Source organism: Etheostoma cragini, chromosome 1, assembly GCF_013103735.1.
Source record: "Etheostoma cragini isolate CJK2018 chromosome 1, CSU_Ecrag_1.0, whole genome shotgun sequence".
Lineage (NCBI taxonomy): Eukaryota > Metazoa > Chordata > Actinopteri > Perciformes > Percidae > Etheostoma > Etheostoma cragini.
Window position 1 is genome coordinate 13,373,379 of NC_048407.1, and position 18,668 is coordinate 13,392,046.

General features: G+C 38.9%; 1 protein-coding gene across 1 annotated transcript in view; it reads left to right on the forward strand.

Moving 5' to 3' along the window:
• Positions 1 to 18,668, forward strand: part of ly75 (lymphocyte antigen 75) — a 28,164-nt gene that overhangs the window by 1,377 nt on the left and 8,119 nt on the right. Inside the window, exons 2-21 of the mRNA XM_034879749.1 lie at positions 243 to 614; positions 5,268 to 5,441; positions 5,688 to 5,849; positions 7,448 to 7,567; positions 8,224 to 8,364; positions 8,512 to 8,715; positions 8,817 to 8,977; positions 9,155 to 9,262; positions 9,703 to 9,791; positions 9,874 to 10,043; positions 10,397 to 10,590; positions 11,652 to 11,794; positions 12,201 to 12,279; positions 13,382 to 13,453; positions 13,972 to 14,095; positions 14,427 to 14,462; positions 14,693 to 14,862; positions 16,311 to 16,378; positions 16,461 to 16,537; positions 18,000 to 18,136. Coding sequence (XP_034735640.1) covers positions 243 to 614; positions 5,268 to 5,441; positions 5,688 to 5,849; positions 7,448 to 7,567; positions 8,224 to 8,364; positions 8,512 to 8,715; positions 8,817 to 8,977; positions 9,155 to 9,262; positions 9,703 to 9,791; positions 9,874 to 10,043; positions 10,397 to 10,590; positions 11,652 to 11,794; positions 12,201 to 12,279; positions 13,382 to 13,453; positions 13,972 to 14,095; positions 14,427 to 14,462; positions 14,693 to 14,862; positions 16,311 to 16,378; positions 16,461 to 16,537; positions 18,000 to 18,136 — 2,801 coding nt within the window. The remainder of the gene's footprint in view (positions 1 to 242; positions 615 to 5,267; positions 5,442 to 5,687; positions 5,850 to 7,447; positions 7,568 to 8,223; positions 8,365 to 8,511; positions 8,716 to 8,816; positions 8,978 to 9,154; positions 9,263 to 9,702; positions 9,792 to 9,873; positions 10,044 to 10,396; positions 10,591 to 11,651; positions 11,795 to 12,200; positions 12,280 to 13,381; positions 13,454 to 13,971; positions 14,096 to 14,426; positions 14,463 to 14,692; positions 14,863 to 16,310; positions 16,379 to 16,460; positions 16,538 to 17,999; positions 18,137 to 18,668) is intronic.

Sequence of the window (18,668 nt, forward strand, 5' to 3'; positions counted from 1 at the left end):
CCCCCCCCCCCCCCCCAAATAGTACAGAGTGACCTCAATGTTCTAAATTGTAGCTATAGTTACTGATTAATTGTAAGTAATTCAAGCCATTGTGATCGTGCCTGTATAGCCTACAACGATTACATAAACAGTAATCGTTTTTGACTGGTATCTCAATACAAGGTCAAGTCTAGATCTCGATGGTTACAAAAATCTGTAATTTTTTAAACTGTAGTGTTTCTGTGTTTATCCCATGTCCACAGACGAGGATGCTTTCATCATCCAACACTCAAGCACAGGGAAGTGCATAGCTACAGGGTCTTCTGCCGACTTGAGCCTCGCCTCCTGTGATCTAAAAAGCAGGTCCCAGCTGTGGAAGTGGGGTTCGGGTCATCGGCTCTTCAATGTGGACACGTCTCTCTGCTTGGCGTTGGAAGTCAGCTCCAAGGCATTAACCCTGGTCGACTGTGGCTCCGACTTCTGGATGTGGTGGCATTGCCTAGATGGGGCTGTTTACACTATCTATCAAATGGGCCTGGTGGTCAGCAATGGCAAAGTTGTCACCAAACTGGACACTAATGACACTTGGGTAATAGGAGGATCCCAGGACAACATCTGCCATAAGCCGTACCACGGTGAGTCTGGTTTTCTTTGTTTTGTCTGCGAGAGAAAATGCTTGTGTGTTCTAGATCTGCAAGAAGTGCTTCATGCTGTCTTTTATGAGTCTCTGAGGACTGACTAATGTTTGAGGGAATTATCCATCAAGAAATGAAAGTAGTGTCAATTGAGTCCTTGTTGTGGTGTAACACATCCACCTCCTCAACTGGACCTTGTGATGTGTCACACTTTTGGATATTCAGGTGTTACCTTCGCTGGCTTTTGTGTTACATCACCAAATGAGTTCTTTTGCATTTTAAACCGAGTCCGACTGGTTGGTTGGATTGTTACCTTCATGCCTATCTGTTATTTCTTCTTTTAAGCTCAGTAACAAGTTAAAGAAAAGGACTTCCTCTGAGACCTGAGTATCTCAGTGTCAAAACTGTGTCTTTGGATGTTTGGGGACTCCCCAACATTTCCAAGTGTGCTTTACGATAAGCTTATGCCAAAAGTCTGTGTGGCATGGTGCAGCATAAAAGCTGGCTTTCACTTTTGCTTTGTGTATTGCTCACTGCATGACTAAATGTAAGGTACATTCCATCAAATGCAAACACATACACCTTATGTAGAAATATTAGGAAATGACAATAAATGTTTTCATAAGTTTTCTGTCGGTATAGTACATATAAAAGGCTCCATAAGGGTAGAGAGAGAAAGTTTAAGTGTTAATGAGTGTAGGTTTTAAAATTCACGTTTTTAACCTTGCTAGTACTGTTAACGTACTAACCTTTGATTGAATTTCTGGTGTCTTGTTGATTGTCATTTGTAGGATTTACAGTTGTATTTAAATGACAGTTATTCAAATTATTTATCTTTATAATCCAAATAGTTTCTTATTTAAATAGAAATTCATGCTTAAAAATGAAATCTAATGTCCGTATCCATGACAACAACAAAAACTCGCACAAAGCAGGAATCAAAGTTTTTTTTTATTTTTTATGTGTATTCAGAGGACACACTAGGGCTGCACGATTATGGCCAAAATGATAACCACGGTTATTTTGATCAATATCGAGATCACAATTAATTATCCTGATTATTTGTTGATTTTAACCAAAACAAATGTTGCTGCTTCTTTCACATTCATATTGTGCTACAATCCTCTTATGTTGAAGTTGTATAGTATGTTGTACATGCATACAGCTGCAACACATGTAAATAAATATGATCTGAAATAAATAGCCTAGGATATATTAAAAAACTGTATCTCTGAGAAAGCTCCTTCACTTGTTTTCAACAATAACGGATTAAAAGAGCTAGGGAGAGAGAGGGAGTGTGATGGATATGCTACTCACAGAGAGACGGCTGACTCATTATGAACTGAGCTGAAGTTTTATAAACTATGATATTTTCTTTTATTATTTTACGAACTGAAGTTAGTTGCATTCAATAACTTGTTCTGTGTTTTTTGCCGTGGCCGCCGCAACAGCAGAGTTACAAGCGGAAACACTGGCACAAATACAGGTTTGCCTCTCATGCCTAACAATATACAGCTGTGTTAATAACAATTAAAACTCTGGACAAATGTCTGAAGTATGGACCGGCGTAGTCGCCGCTGTGTCTCTACATGTTGCTATGGAGTCGTGTGTGAGTTTAGGGGGGAGGGGCTGCAAGGAGAGTAAGAGGAGAGCTCCAAATTCAGGCACGGCTTTACAGAAGAAATAGGTCTTGTAGGGCAAAATTAAATCAATACAAACAACATTGCTTCGACATAAGGTGCACCGGTGCAACCTAGGAATAATGTTAGTTGCACCCTAGAGCCCTGTGAGCTAACAGACACTACCTAGCACTGGTCACAGCTGTTGCGTTTACTGGTAAACATTGTGACTGACATGTATAACGACTGCTGTCTGTTGTGGAATTTTCCTCACATTACCATGTCTTCTGTGACTGTCCACATCTAGAAACTGAGCTGTGCGGTGCAAGGAACAACTCTGACTGGTACATGATCAGTGAGTGGTTTACGGAGCGGTAGATTGGCTTTGCAAAAAAAAAACTGGAGGGTTCTATGAAAGGAATGACGCATTTGAAATATTGCTTGATCACGCAAATTTGATTGTGGGAAGCCAAAATCGGGTTTGTGATTAAAATTCGATTAATTGTGCAGCCCTAGGACACAGACTAGGAGTGTGGATGGTGAATGCTTTCTTTATATTAAAACATACATATGAAAAAAAAAAAAAAAAATGAAAAGGATCTAGACTGGCACGAAGATGCACTCATGATTTTTATTATATATTTTGCTCACTTGTTACTTCTTCGTTATAGAATGTTATTTCTCCTTGTTCATAGTCATTTGTTTTATAAACCATAGAGAATCTGTTGGAAGTTTAGGGTCAGGTCCCTATGTGGAAACCTATGTTCAGTTCAATGTAGTGTTTCCTTTTCAGTAGGAATAGACCGATAATCGGATCGGGGCATTTTGGGCAGTTTGCAGATTATCTGTAGCAACGTCTTATTGGCTGATGACTGACAATCAATGTGCTACTTTGACTCTGCTACAGCTCTGTGTCTGTCCCTCTGCTTCGGTCTCAATGTCCCGCCCACACGCTAAAACTATCTGACTGTCTTTTTCAGTGTTATGTTGAATGTTTCGAAATTGTTAAAATGGGAGCTTGGTGAACTTACTTGCTAGTAACTTGCTTGTTGGACTTGCTGGCTTGTTATGTTAATTTAGCCTATCTAGCCTGCCAGGTATGTCCTTTATGCCATTGTGTAGCTGAATAACAGTTTTTTTTGTTTGATCAAATTTTTGTATTTATTTTTGGAAAAGTAAACAGCAACAAACAATACACGTAGACAGAGAATGCTTCCAAGGGCCAGAAAAATAAATAAATAAATAAAAATACAAATTAAATAGAACATAGAGAGGAAAGGAAAGAAAAACAACACACCCAAAAACAGACACACCCAAACACATACACAAACAGACACACACACACGACTACAGTCTGACTCCGTCTTTTCGGGTATGAGTCTATTAGGATGCCACATCTTGACGTGGCAATATTTGCCCTGTCTTCTTTGCAAAAGTGCTCTAAATCTGTCATATTGCAAGGACATCTCCTGTGCACAGCCCTCTATAGATCACCCCAAAGATGTTCAATTGGATTCGGTTCTGGGTCCCTCCAAAACGTTCATCTTCTTTTGGTGAAACCATGTTTTTGGGGATCTGGATGTGTGCTTTGGGTTGTTGTCATGCTGAAAGGTGAACTTCCTCTCCATCTTCAGCTTTGTAACTGATGCCAGAAGGTTTTGTGCCAAAGTTGCCTGGTATTTGGAACTGTTCATAATTCCCTCCACCCTGACTAAGGCCCTGATAACAGCTAAAGAAAGCCAGCCCCAAAGCATGATGCTGCCACCACCATGCTCCACTGTGGGGATGGTGTTCTTTGGCTAATGGGCACTGTTGTTTTTGCGCCAGACATAGCTTTTGGAATTATGGCCAAAAAGTTCAACCTTGGTTTCAGCAGACCATAACACATTTTCCTACATGCTTTTGGGAGACTTCATGTTTGTTTTTGCAAACTTCAGCCGGGCTTGGATTATTTTCTTTGTAAGAAAAGGCTTCCGTCTTGCCATGCTACCCCAAAGCCCATTCATATGAAGAAATTACTGCAGCTCCTTTAATGTTGCTGTAGGCCTCCTGGAAGGTGTGTAATGACTTCCATTTAACATGAGTTTGAATATAATTGGTTAATTCTGAAAACACATCCCCAGTTCTAAGAGGGTGTACACACTCAACAAGGTTATTGTAAGGTTTTTACTTTTAAACCGTGAAGATGTCAGTTTGTTTTTTAATTGAATTGTTGACATTATAGGTCACGTTAAAGGTGGAAAAAGCTCTGACATGATTTATCTTTGTCTAATTGTTTTACATTAAAAAAAACTGCCATTTTAACAGGGGTGTGTAGACTTTTTATACCCACTGTACACTACATCCAAGTAGGAAATGGTCCATGTGTGGATAGACATGTAGCTGCACAACTGTTAATGTGCTACGTTAACATACCGGACACCTATTCAGTCTGTTGTTCTGTGTACTAATGTGTAGTTGAATAACTTTCCAGATTAAATGTCTGTTCTTGGTCTTGAATTGTGTGAATTAAATTTCTAAATAAATTTGACTTATAGTCCAGTGTGACTTATATATGTTTTTTTCCTCTTCGTGACGCATTTTTTGACTGATGCGATTTATAATCCGGAAAATACAGTAATTGGTATTGCTATCGGTTCAAACCCTAATTTACATTTGCAAAAATGCAACACTAAACTAACCAGGCAATGTCTAAAGGTTTTCTTTGTTTGTGGGTCTGTTACACAAATAAAGACATTTATAATTTTTCTTTTTTATTATAAATAAAGACATTTTTGGCTATGTTGTTCAACAATGTTTTCAAATAAAAAGTCCTCTCCCCTTAGTTCAATGAGGTCTCATTTTAATGATTTTCCTGCCAGGTGTGTTTGTGTATCTCGAGAAGAAGTGGTTTGGTGTAAGCAACAAGACACCAAATTTCCCTTAAAACAAGTCCCTGTGCTGACATGTTTTTTCTTAGAAATGACACAAATATACTAGAGGGTTGGAATGGATCTTTGACTTTGCCCTTTGCTTACTTCTTGTCTCTTTGCAGTTGTCCACACCACCGCTGGGAACTCTGCCGGCTCTCCCTGCGTGTTCCCCTTCAAATACAACGGCAGCTGGCATCACGGATGCCTCCCAGATGCTGATTTCCCTGGACTGTCCTGGTGTGCCACCTCATCAGACTACGCCCAAGACAGAAAGAAGGGACACTGTCTAATACCTGGCATGTTGTTCAATCATTTTAAGGATATGATCATAAGTTTCACAATTCTTTTTCCTTTTACCTGACAAGAAATTTACCATGGGGACATTTTTTTAAAGTGTTGCCATTACTTTAAAATATTATACATTTGTCTCCATTAATGTTGCGTGACACAATTGTAATCACAGTGAATGCCATCTGGCGGCATTAACAAATGATGACTGACGTGCTTAGATTCTCACACTGACTGTCTCTTGGACCTTGCAGAGGAGGGATGCCAGACTCTGTTTGCCGGGCCAGAAGGGGAATCCTGCTATGAGTTTGTTTCCAGTGCCGCGGTGACCTGGCAAGAAGCCCTGGATTCCTGTCGTAGTCAGGGAGCGGATCTGCTGAGTGTGTCTGAGCCGAACGATCTCCACTCCAAAACCCGTAAGACTGATTAACTACGTATTACTTACTTGTCACCGTCAACTTCTTGTTTTTTCTCCACCTATGAGCTGACAAGCAAATCTCAAAGTTGCCAACTATGTTGGACGTGTTGGGTTCAGCAAGCTCTGATGTGAGAGGAATGCTTCCCAACGCGCACCTTTTATAACATGTAGGATGATAAAAATGTCCATAATAATTCATTTGGCAGGGCTACAAAACTTCTACATATATAATCTGTTCTGCACCTCTCAAAGCCCAGAAACTACATTGAATACTGTAAGAACTTTAAAAGAAGTAGTTTCATTTTTAGGGCCAACCCTTCCCCCCCATTTCAAAGAAACAAAACAGAAAGCGATTTAAAATGCATCTATTTTAGTCATGCCCAAATGCAACACAAAACGGACAAAATTCAAGATCTTTATTAAATTGATTGTTATCACGGGTAAATATCACATGATATAAGCTTTACCATGAGTCTCTGGTACTGGAAAATGCATTTGTTCTCTTAAGTTGTATTACTCAAAGATCAAGGTATCCAAAAATGATGTGTTGTCCCAGTCTTTTTTTCTGTACAGGAAACTTCTTAATGGCTCTCTTTAACAACTTTATTTCATCTTTTACTTCTTTTTACTTACTTTACTACTTCTTACTTAGTTGTAGTTTTCCTACTTTTTGTTCTTTATGTGAAAGTCAACTAAAAGTAAAAAAGGGAATCTAGAATGACTAAGAATCAACTGTTTGTGTGAGTGGAGGCCATGACTTCATTAACAGGGAGTAATTGTTGCCGTATAGTTGTCATACGAGCCCGCAACGGACTACTTACAAAGGCTGCAAGTGGGGATGTTTTTCTTCTGCTTCTTTTTTTTTTTTAACCTTGTTCATCGTGCCTTTGGTTTTTCCACTATCCTTCCTACTGTGTGATATGTAGCTGAAACCAATTTAGACTAGACACATTTAAAAAAAAATTAAAAAGTAAACTATATATCATACACACACATACACATACACACACATACATACATACATACATACATCCCGGTCACAAGCTCACTTCTCTAAATGTTAGGCAGTCAATGCCCACTAGAACAAGGCTCAAGAATGTATTTCAGTCCTTAATTTCTTAATATTAATAATAAATAGTTATAACACCCTGACAACATGATTATTATCTTAGCTGTTATGTCTCTTGTTCTTCAGTTCGTGTTGATGTTTGAGAGTGCAGCTTGTTAAGGGAAGTTCAAAACGACACTGAGGTGTAAATTGGGCAAAAATAGTTACCTCAATAAGGCTGACCAACCTTCCGGCACCAACCGCTGTCAGCGACACTTGACCCGCAACACAGGATGGATTTTTGATTGACCTGGGTCGCACAGTTTTATGTTCCAATTGTGGCTCAACTTTTGTATGTTTTGCCTACTCTTCACCTCTCTTTCCTTTTCAGTCAATTTACTATGAATCTCTGTGTTTCTGTTTAAATATTTCCACTTTTCACAATCCCAAATGATCTTGAAGAGTCATATTATGTTAGATTTGTAATGTCCTTCTTTTTTTAATTCAAATGTATGCATTACTGTGTACTGTGACGTTGCATTGTGCAGTATTGGACGGCCTCGACAGAATGCCTGAAAGGATGTGGATCGGCCTTCACCAGTTAGACACGTCTCACGGCTGGCAGTGGTCAGACGGTTCCCCTCTCACCACTCTGCGCTGGGAAACAGGTGATGATGGTTATATCTACTGTATATACATTTTGTCTGGTTTCTGAGAGCATCTGTGTAAATTGCAATAAAAACACAGTAGGAAACAAAAATGAGGTTATGGATGCAACTGAGTTTGTGGCTGAAAACATCCTGCTCAATCTAGAAAACTAAAACCAGCGTGCTGTTGCGATCCGCTGTTGTCACTGCCTTCTATAAACTGCAACTTGATGTTAGTCAGAAGACAATGAGGCCAGTGTTGTAACGAAAGCTCATTGTGCCTGGTTTTTGGACACAGTGTAGCATTGGGATTGTGACCGTTGCTGAATAACACATTAATAGTACTGAATGGGAGGCTTTGTAAAGCCTTCTAGCTATTGTAATATGTTTTCAGTTTTTTTGTGTCTTCTGAAAGGAAAGATGTTGTTCTTACACTGCAATGTGAACGTCAAGGATACCGAAGCCATCTGGCATTCTGCTGATATGAGCTCTTTGTGATTGCTATATTTTACAACATGTCGATGTTGCTACTAGCAGCACTGTTTCAACGGTTATTACGACATGAACCATTTTTTTTATTTCAACTCCTCAACCTAGAAATAACTTCGAAAGATACTCAGAGGTAAATGCGATGTGCTTTTATTTGCATTTATTGTGTGGGGGAATGTGTTTGACAGGAATGCCATCCGTCCCCATACTTTTGGAGTTAGACTGTGGAGTCCTGAACTCCAGGCAGAAGTATGAATCTGAGGCGTGCAACAAACAGCTGCCATACATCTGCAAGAAGAGTGTCAATGCCACGCGCACAGCAACGACAGGTAGGTCAGCTGGCCTCACTTTGCAATAGCTTATGTTTCTTTCTTTGTCCTTGTTCTGCCGATCATAAAGCTCTTTGAGTCAAATGTTTGGAAATAGAGATAAATTGACCTGACCTCCCCTCTATCTGTCTTGCTCCTTCTCTATAGAGTCTTTTGTATATAAAGAAACAGTGTGTGCAGACGGTTGGGTCCCTTGGAATGGCTGGTGTTACAAGTTGGTGAAGGACAAACCTCAAAACTTTACAGATGCCCAGATGCACTGCAATAAAACAGAGGGAGGAGGGGGAGGCTTTCTGGCTAGCCTCCACTCTATCGACAGCAAGGAGATGATTGACACTAATTTCCATGCAGGTCAATGACAAAATCCAAATAAAAAGTTCTCTCACCAGACCCCTGCCTTGACTATTTGAGTTTGATGTTCTCATGTGTGTTATTGTGTTATGATCTGTCAGATGGCCAGTTGTTGGACGTGTGGATCGGTCTGATCGGTGTCGGCATTGACACCACTGTTTTCAAATGGATTGACCAGGCACCCGTCACCTTCACCTACTGGGACCAAAACCAACCAGTTCAGCCCACTCTGAATACTAGCTGTGTCTTCTACTCTGGAGAGGTGCGTGTGTGTGCGTGTGTGTGCGTGTGTGTGTGTGTGTGAAACCCCACCCATTGTATTCAGTCTTTGTGTGTTGGGCCTGTGTGTGCACTGGCTCTGTTTTTGTATTCTTATGATCTGTTGTACAAGTTTGTTACCACAAGGCCTGCAAATCCTACCTGTGATTGTGCTCCACAGCATCATGGTTGGCGGGTCGGGGACTGCAAGTACAGGCTACCTTTTATGTGTCAGAAGAAAGGAGATGTCAAGGAACCAGCGACACAGGCCGGATGTAGCTTTGAGGATGTGAGTTTTTTTCACATGACTTTTTGGTTAAATGTAATCCTTTTGTTTATTCACTTCCATATTTGCAAGGGATATCTGTCTTTCCACACGTTATGAAATCATGGAAAAGAATGGAGTAGCCATGCAAGGCTGCATTTAAAGGATTACTCAATGTTAGGGTCAAATGACATTTGGAAAGCTTTTGAGTCATATAGGGGTGAATGCAGATCTCCAGCTGCGTTAACTTGTAACTTGCAAGGACGGAAGACGCGTGCAAAAACAAAACTACTATGGTTGACTGTGATGGTGACAAAAGACATAAATACTGATCTGACTGTTCTCAATACAGTCCCATCGCCGAGGACTGGATGTTTGTGATAATTGGTGATTTGCATGAAAGTGAAATGTTTAGCTTGTAAATTGAATGTAGCTTTAAGTGTTACTGCTGTCTATTGCTTTAGGGTTGGAGGAGACACGGCAACTCCTGTTATCAAGTGAACCTAAAACAAGTACCATTCAAAGATCGCTGCAACATCACTATAAGAAACAGGTAGGAGTTTGTTCAGCTGCTTTATCAAAAATACACACTGACACTCATCAAGTGGCATTCTCATAGTTGATGGTCTTTCTAGGTTTGAGCAGGCCTTTATCAGTCGTCTACTTGGAGAGCAGATGAAGCAGGAAACCCAGTATTTTTGGATAGGGCTGCAGGACATTAAGAACACAGGGGAGTACCAGTGGCTGAGCCAGGATGGAACCCCAGGTGTGGTTCCATACACCAACTGGGGCTGGTTTGAACCAGGTTAGTAAAAAACCCTTCTGCCCCACTCAGTATCTAATGCAGGAATGGCACAAGACCAGAGGACCAGCCATGTCACAACAGACTCATGGTTGTTGAAGGAGTGTGGTGGTAGTGGTAGTATGTGTGTTGATTACATCAGTGATACCAGATGTCTATAGATGTCTATATTTCCACAAATTTCACATTTAGTGAGCTAAAAAATACAAAAATGTCGATTTTTAATCTGGAAGTAAAACTCTTTGATGATATATGTTAAAAAATGTGTGTTTACATGGGCAAAATTAAATAACTATATTAGAAATTTAAGACTTTAGATTAAACTTCTAGGTATTTCCTCTAATTGTGTATTTCAGATCAGGCTGGAGGTTGTGCAGTCATTTCCACCGCAAAACCCTTGGGCAAGTGGGAGGTGAAGAACTGTACCATTTTTAATGCCGGCACCATTTGTAGGAAAGACCTCAGTCCAGCCCCAGAACCAGAGCTGAACTCCAACGAAACCTGTCCTCATGGATGGGTGTCCAGACCAGACATCAAATACTGCTACAAGGTGTGTGTGTGTGTGTGTGTGTGTGTGTGTGTGTGTTTGTGTGTGTGTGTGTGTGTGTGTGTGTGTGTGTGTGTGTGTGTGTGTGCCAACAAAAGATGCACATAGTGAGATTTTTGATAAATAATTACTTATGTTGAAATAATAACTATGTTGATAAAGGCAAATAATGGAACAGCTAGAACAGTCTAGTGTGTTGCAGCTGTAATGCAGCCTTTAAAACATGGAAAAGACAACGCTTGTCATATCAGGATAAAATATCCAAAATTTAAGATGATATCTAGCCTCATATATCAATATTGCTACACTATTGATATATTTCCCAGCCGTGTGTGTATGTGAGAGAGAGATAGAGTTTGTCATTGAACACCTGTGGTGGTCAGGTCTTGGAGAGCACAGCTGCATATGTGACAAAAAGTTGAAGAAAGCCTTCTTATAGATTGCCTCAAGTGTCTTCATGTGAGTCGGTGTCAGTTAGGGCTGAAGACTACACTTTTAAAAAATTTAAAAAGTTAGTCAATGGAGTTAGACAAGTGAGCTTACTGTACTTCTGTAGCCTGCTCTCATCTCTGCTTGAGGCTAGAGGCTACATTAGCCGCTACTAGCACTACACACCCGGCTCTCCAAACAAGCCTTTTGTGGTCGAGTTGCCTTGTGGGTAATGTGGGCGGCAGGCTTTGACAAGGAAGAAGAATGCAATAAAGAAGACATTTTTGCTGTTTCTAATGTATCAATAAAAAAATTCTTTTCTACATAATCCAAAGCCTCATCGTTGGGAACAGATTAGTAATGTAGTTTATTATAACGTATTGTATGAAGTAAAACTTAAGTATCTATAACTGAAGTTGCTTCTACATCAGACCAATCAAAACAATGATCTGTATTGTGTATTTCCAATTTACTATATATACTTTATATACTTTCTTATTGTACAGATTCAACCACTGACACTAGACTCTGAATTACACAATCTGACAATTATATTGGCTTTCTTTACAATGCAGTCTCTTACTTTATGGGCTCTGCTTTAGTAGCTGTTGTCAATTGTTGATTCACCTTGTCAGGTGTTTCATGAGGAAAGGCTGAGCAGGAAGCGCTCCTGGAAGGAAGCTGAGATGTTCTGTCAGGCTCTGGGAGCCAACCTGCCCAGCTTCACTAACCATGGTGAGATGAGGGCCCTGCACAGCATCATGAGAGACACCATCAGGTATACACATGTCATGTATTTGTCATTGTTTTATTATTGGACAATTGTGACATGAACAAATCTAAATAAATTGTTGCTTGACTTCTGATTCAACCTTTGTCCACCCAATGTGTGGAGGGACTGGCACTACCAGATACTTAACAGAAAGATGAATGCTAAAAATAGTCAGTTTGTCACATAAGCTCTCAGCATTTCGGTTACGTTTAAAGTAAATGCTTACCATCTCCTAACTCACATTTCACACTTGTTCAACAAGTCAGTTTTAAACAGTTGTATCTAAGAATACAATGCCAACTTCCCTTTTGAAATATCAAGGCGTAATCTTATTTGTTTAATATCTTCTTTGAAATAAGATTGATTTGTTGTTGTGAATCATGGTTGGTTTGCTCTGTTGTCCTTGTTGCAGTGATAATCGGTACTTCTGGGTTGGCCTGAACAGGAGAAACCCAGCTGATCGCTTCTGGCAGTGGAGCAACGGCCAGCCTGTGAGTATAACTCTGATCATAAATGCCTCCCCGAAGCCCTCAGAGGCAAGTGAGAAAAAGAAAATCCTTGTGATCCATTTTCTAAGTCTGATCTAAATTGTTTACTCACTGGGATTATGACTTAAGAACAGATGAAAAGGATAATTGTTCTACAATACTTTAAAGAAATAATTAATCCGCAAACCTGGTGGGATTTCTTTTTCCAGAATCATTTTTCTAAATGACTTATTTTTTTTCTTTCTTTTTTATCTGTTAGTCTGCTGCTAATTAAAATAGATTTATAGCCAATAAGTGAAAGAGATGAAAGCATTGTTACACATTTTGCTTACACACAATCAATGTACCTTATGTTTAGAGTGCATAGAGAAATAAAACTCACCTGGAAGTAAACATGAATGCTTTTAGTCCTATTTAGAACATTTTGAGCCTCTTGTGGTTCAATCCTATTTTTAGTGCTGTCAAACGATTAAAATATTTAATTGCAATAATGTCTTTGTTAAATGAGAATTTGGCAGAGTACTTGCCAGAGTAGCAGTGCTTTGGCTGTAGCTTACTTCCACCCAATGTAGTCCCAAGTCCATATCCGCCGAGGATTTTAACTTGTCTTAAACCGCAATGCTATTTGTACTTGTTGTAAATATGCAAGCCACAATAAGTAATTAGGTGTTGTTTTTGTGTCACTTTTACTCACGACATGCTAACTGGCAACATAATTCCATTTTCTACGCTAAGCTAGGCTAGCGGTGGCGCTGCTAAGACAATGACTAAGACGATGCATGCACTAAGACAAAAAGGCATTCGCACACCTATAGAAGTACAGAGGAGACAGTGAATAACCCTATTTCAACAAACTGGCATATTCCTTTTAGAAATAATAGTGAAGACAGTGAATTCTTAAACTTTATGAAAGACAATCAGAGTACATTGAAAACAATAAGAACACATCTGTGCTGGATTAAATAACTTTATGTGTATAACCCTGCAGCTGAAACTGCACCTTGATTTATCTAAAAGACAACATATTTGGCTTAAGTGTACGTATTACACCGTATTGCATTTATTTCTGAGTGTGAAGTCTGTTTATTGGATGTCACCACAACAGGTGACTATGGATGTTTTACACCAAGATTTCCATGAGGATGACGCATACAGTCGGGACTGCACTGCGTTCAAGGTGGGCTTGGTTTTATTTTATTGTAGTCGGATTAGGTTATAAATACTGTACAGCTTGATCTTTGAAACAAGGCCATTTGCTCAGCTGTTTGTAGGAGTCACAACAAGAGCTATAGAGGAAATCTTCCTTGACTCAGTGATTTCATATCATACATGCTTTCTTGAAACAAAATCCCAGAAAAGACAGCCGGTCAGAACAGTTTTCTTTTTTCTTCACATAATAAGGTCACTTGCTTACATCAAGTGGCCGTGAAGATAATTTATTTTTGTTTTTTGACATTGTCAGCTGATTGTCTCTTGCCCTCTATTTAAGTACTGTTTTTATCTTTGCCTTTGCTCTTATTTAGGTTCTTTCAGTCAGGGATTGTTATCAGAAAGAGAGACATTCCTCAACTATCACTTAGTTCTAAGGAGCACCAAGACCTGTAATGTCACAGATATAAAAACAGCTTTTTTTTTTTTTTTTTATATTTCCCTCATGATAATATTTAAACAATCAACAATCTGTATCCTTGTTAGACATCGAAGAGCACCTTGAAACACTTGTTTGTGTTTCTCCTGCACGACATGCCTCCGACACCGTTCTATGCCAGACCCTTTCACTGTGAGACCAGGCTAGAGTGGGTCTGCCAAATACCCCGCGGTAAGACTACACATAAAAGCACCACCGTGTATGTATGCACAGAGCCAGGGTCGATTCTTGTTGGGAGGAGCTCCTATCCCTCATCAAGACTGTTTACTTAGATGGATTTGGATTGTCACTAGAATTTTGAGCTGCAGCACACAGCAGTTGCCTTATTTGTACAGTTTTATTGCACACAATAATAAAGTATATAAAAAAAGAAAATGTAATTTAAAAAAAGAAATGTATGGGCTTAGTGTAAATCTATTGCAACACATCATGATCTTGTTAGTTGTGGGTCGTTGGTTTCATTTGGCTTTCAACTCATTCTTTGTTTACTTCACTTCAACAGGAAAGACACCAAAGATCCCAGACTGGTACAATCCCGGTAATTACCAAATCTTTCCAGTTTCTGTGTTGAAAGTCTAATTATCTTTTGAGTTAATAGTTATTATAGTGGCCAGAATTTCTTTGATTCAGCTTCTTTTTTTAATCTCTCTCGATGATTTCCCAAATAGAATTATTTCATCCTCACATGTCTGTGGCTGGGTGTCATTTGTCTGTTGTCACTGTCTGAAATGGGCCATGAATTTAGAACGTGTTTGTTGTGCTTTTCAGTTGGACACCATGAGAGCTCTATCTTCGTAGACGGAGCAGAGTTTTGGTTTGTTAATGAGCCTAAGCTAACGTTTGAGGAGGCACAGCTGTTTTGCAGTTTGAATGACAGCAAACTGGCTGCACCACTCAGCTCAACGGCTGCCGGACAGATCCACCAGTACCTAAAAGACGTAAGTTACAGGTGACCGTAATGGCCGTGTAATCAAACCAGGACCTGCACATGTGCAGGTTACAGTGATGACGGCGCCAGATTCCCCACTTAAAACTCGCAGTAATTGTAAAACAATGGGTCCTTAATATCAGACAGAGCTAGACAAAAGCAGTTTTCTCATTTCTAGCCAATAACTGGGGATTTTGTCGGCTGAAAGGATAAATGTCGCTCTGATTTATTCAGCTGTAAGTAACTAGCGGAAGCTAATGCTTAAGGTTCGGCTAAAGTTGTCTGAAAACAGTCTCCAGATGACTTTTTGATATTAATTTAATATTATATTATTATGTTTAAAACAAGAACCATGTAAATTGGTTTGATATTGTGCTAAAAGGCTAAAGCTAAACTGGTAAGTCATGCTTTTTTTTTTTTTTTTTTTAAGATTATTTTTGGGGCATTATAGGCCTTTATTAAGATAGAGAGCTAAAGATATGAAAGGGGAGCACGAGCGCGAATGACCTGCAGGATTGATCCTTTATATATGGGCGCCCGCTCTACCAGGCGAGCTGCCCAGGCACCCGTAAGTCAGGCTTGTTAATATATGCAGCTCATGTCAAACAAGCTGTTTGTACTTTAGACTTTATATTATGATTTTTAACAATTTTGCTTTAGTGTTTTTGTTTCTTGAAAGGCTAAAAGAAAGCCACAACTTTTTAGACTCCAACCACTATAGATTCTGATTATAGTTCTGACTACAGCCCCATGCACACCCTTTCAGCCTCCAGCTTACATGTTTGTAGTAATCTAAAGCCAGACAGACCTGCTATGCCTGGTTACTGTTGCCAAGCTATTATTGAGCAATCCCTGTTCGGATTAACTGGGGCACTTAGAAAATACCTGTGCATTTAAAAAAAAAAAAAAAGGAGGGTAAAACAGGTTCTCTGTTTTTGCAGTTTATCTCGTTTATAGTTTACATTGTTTACTCCATTTGTTGTTCACCCTATTGGCATTGTAGTTGATTTGTAGAGCCTAAAATTCCTTTTCATTATCTATTATCTTCTGGTCAAGCTGACAATATTTCATGAGAATACAGTATAAGCAGTCAAAATAAAGTTCTGCCTCCAAGCTAACTACTTAAAAAAATAAGAACAATATGATAAAAGCTTAGTGGTACTTTCAGTTCCTTAAAACTAACCATCAAAAGTATTTATTTCTCTAAAAATGTGAAATACAGGCCGTCTCAGCCTCTGCTGCATCGATTTTGACCATTCCATTTTTATTCCGTCTCTTGTGAGTCCTCCAGCTTTATGGAATTGCAATACTGAATCACTGGAGTTATTGACACAGACATGAACTGCAGTCAAGTATTGTAAAAAGTACTTTATAAATTCTGTTTAAGACAAGTGGTAATAAAGTGGATTATAGAATTATTTTTATTATGTGGTTCTTAAGCTTGCGTGTTTTAAACAGAATTCAAGTTCTCCCAAGCAAAGCTGGTGGGTCGATTTGAGCGAGCCTGCACGGGTGTTCCCCATGACGTAAGCCTGTACACTCACACACGTATACTGTTCATGTTGTACAAGCACAATGTGATGTTGACTGAAATACTCTATGTTTAAGGTACATCCAAATGTACTTCTATCATTCGGCTTTCCTGGGCAGATGCACCTCCATCAGTCCTGAACACGTCTTTCCTGGTGAGTAAACATCAAAGTCGTCTATACCGCTGACTTTGAGGTGGGATATTTTTTTAATTTACTATATCGTGGGGATGGAAAACAACTTAACCCTTGTGTTGTCTTCCCGTCAAAATTGATAATCAACACTTTCGTTGACGCTTTTTATTGTTGTTTTTTAAAAACTTTTTATTACGTTTCTGGTACTTTTTTTCAACACTTTTGATGCTTTTTTCAATGTTCAACACTACGTAACTCTTATTAACTTTAGTTTTACAGTTATGTTGGAGTTCATGGTCAATAAACCTTTGATAGGAAATTACACCTTTGAGTTAGAAATGCAGACTAAAAGTAAAGGAATGTATGTTGATGGACAATCACAGACTGGAATAAGTCAACTTTTACTCAATACTATTTCAAAACCACTTCAGTGTTTTTTTTTCAAATGCTGTAAAATTGAATAAGACACCCCAAAATTCAGGAAAGTAGAGATGTGTACTTGCCAAAGAGCTTTGTGTGGAATCAATTATGTTATTTTGGGTAATTACAATTGGGTAGGAAAAAAGAACATTGATGTAGGAGAACTGGTCAATTTGACCCGAGGACACATGCCAGTTAAACTCAAATCAGTTAAAAAAAAGAAGAAAAAATCCATCTAGGGGACAATTACATTTTGGCTTAATTTTATGAGACTGATCATTTCAGGCTTGGTTCAGCCAACGTAAAACCAGAGAAATAGCTCCCAGCAGGTTGAATCCATAATATAAGATAAACACAAAGGCCCTTAAAATCTCTCTGTCAGTGTCTTTTGTTTGTTTGTTCGTGAGTGTTTGTGTGTGTCTGTTTTTGTGTCTAGTTGGTGATCTGCAAGCTCCGTTCCTACTGTGGTCCTGGAATGTTTTCCTATGTTGTTTTTTAAAACATTATTTTTTGGGCTTTGCTGCTTTTAATTTTTGACATCACAGCTGGGGGAGAAAGGGGAGAGAGAGGGGGAAGACATGCAGGAAATCGTCACAGGTCGGATTTGAACCCCAAACCTCTGCGTCGAGGCATTAACCAACCTGGCCTCAATTGTATAAGGAAAATTTGATGACAAAAAAAAAGGCCCTGAAAATCTATCCTCTCAATCAACTTTTTACTAGGAGAGACGGGGTCTTATATGAAAACAAAATGTTGATAAATAACATTGATTCGTAAGATTCTTAGGATTTTAAACCACATTTTCAAGGGTTTTCCAAGCTGGATTTCACACAACAGTGTTTAAAAATGTCTTCTGTTTTGTAACCTGAAGTAAGCATAAGTGCTTTGTTTGAAACTCCTTACTTGGAAAACAACTACAACAAGACACAACAGTTAAATAATAATGAATTCAATTCTTTCAGAGGGCAAAAAAGCTCTGATTTATATCACTTAATTTGATTTAAGCCAGGCAATGCTTAGTTTATTTTATACACACATTTATTGTCATATGTTTACTTTGCAGAGCATGAGCGCAGTTGCAATCAGCAACTGTCGTTTGTGTGTGAGAGACACAACATCACTTCAGTGGAGCGAAACGCTCTGGATCCTAAACCTGGAGGACTGCCCTGTGAAAATCAATCTTTGTCTTTCAGAAATAAGGTCTGATCCTTCAACACATTTCACTCTGCATCTACATTTTAGATTCTGCTCAACACTGCTAAAACAGATTTATAATTAGATAATACTTTCATACTTTAAAGGAAAATCCATCTGAAAAACTCTTTAGCAAAGACTGAAGATCTTGCATTTGCATTAATTTGCCACCAAGAAACAACCGAACAGACATTCTCAAGGAACTCAAGAGCTGTGGCTTCATTTCAGATAGATTTATTGCCGGAGTGAATGTGAGATGATCTGCATGTAAAGAAAACAACTTCAATTTTGAATTATCATCAATTTGGTCACTTAGGTTGGTTGCAAATACAAAATGTGTTTAGCTGGATGGGTCAACATTTAAAATACCTTTGCTGGGCATCCGCCCACTTTATATTTCTTGGTATATTTTATTTTATTTAATCTGTATTAAATTTGGAAGTTGGTTGAGATGTATTGTCTATGTGGCAAGAAAAACTGGACAAAATGAACACAGGGCCATTTATATTCACATATAGCACAATGACATACAGTAGTA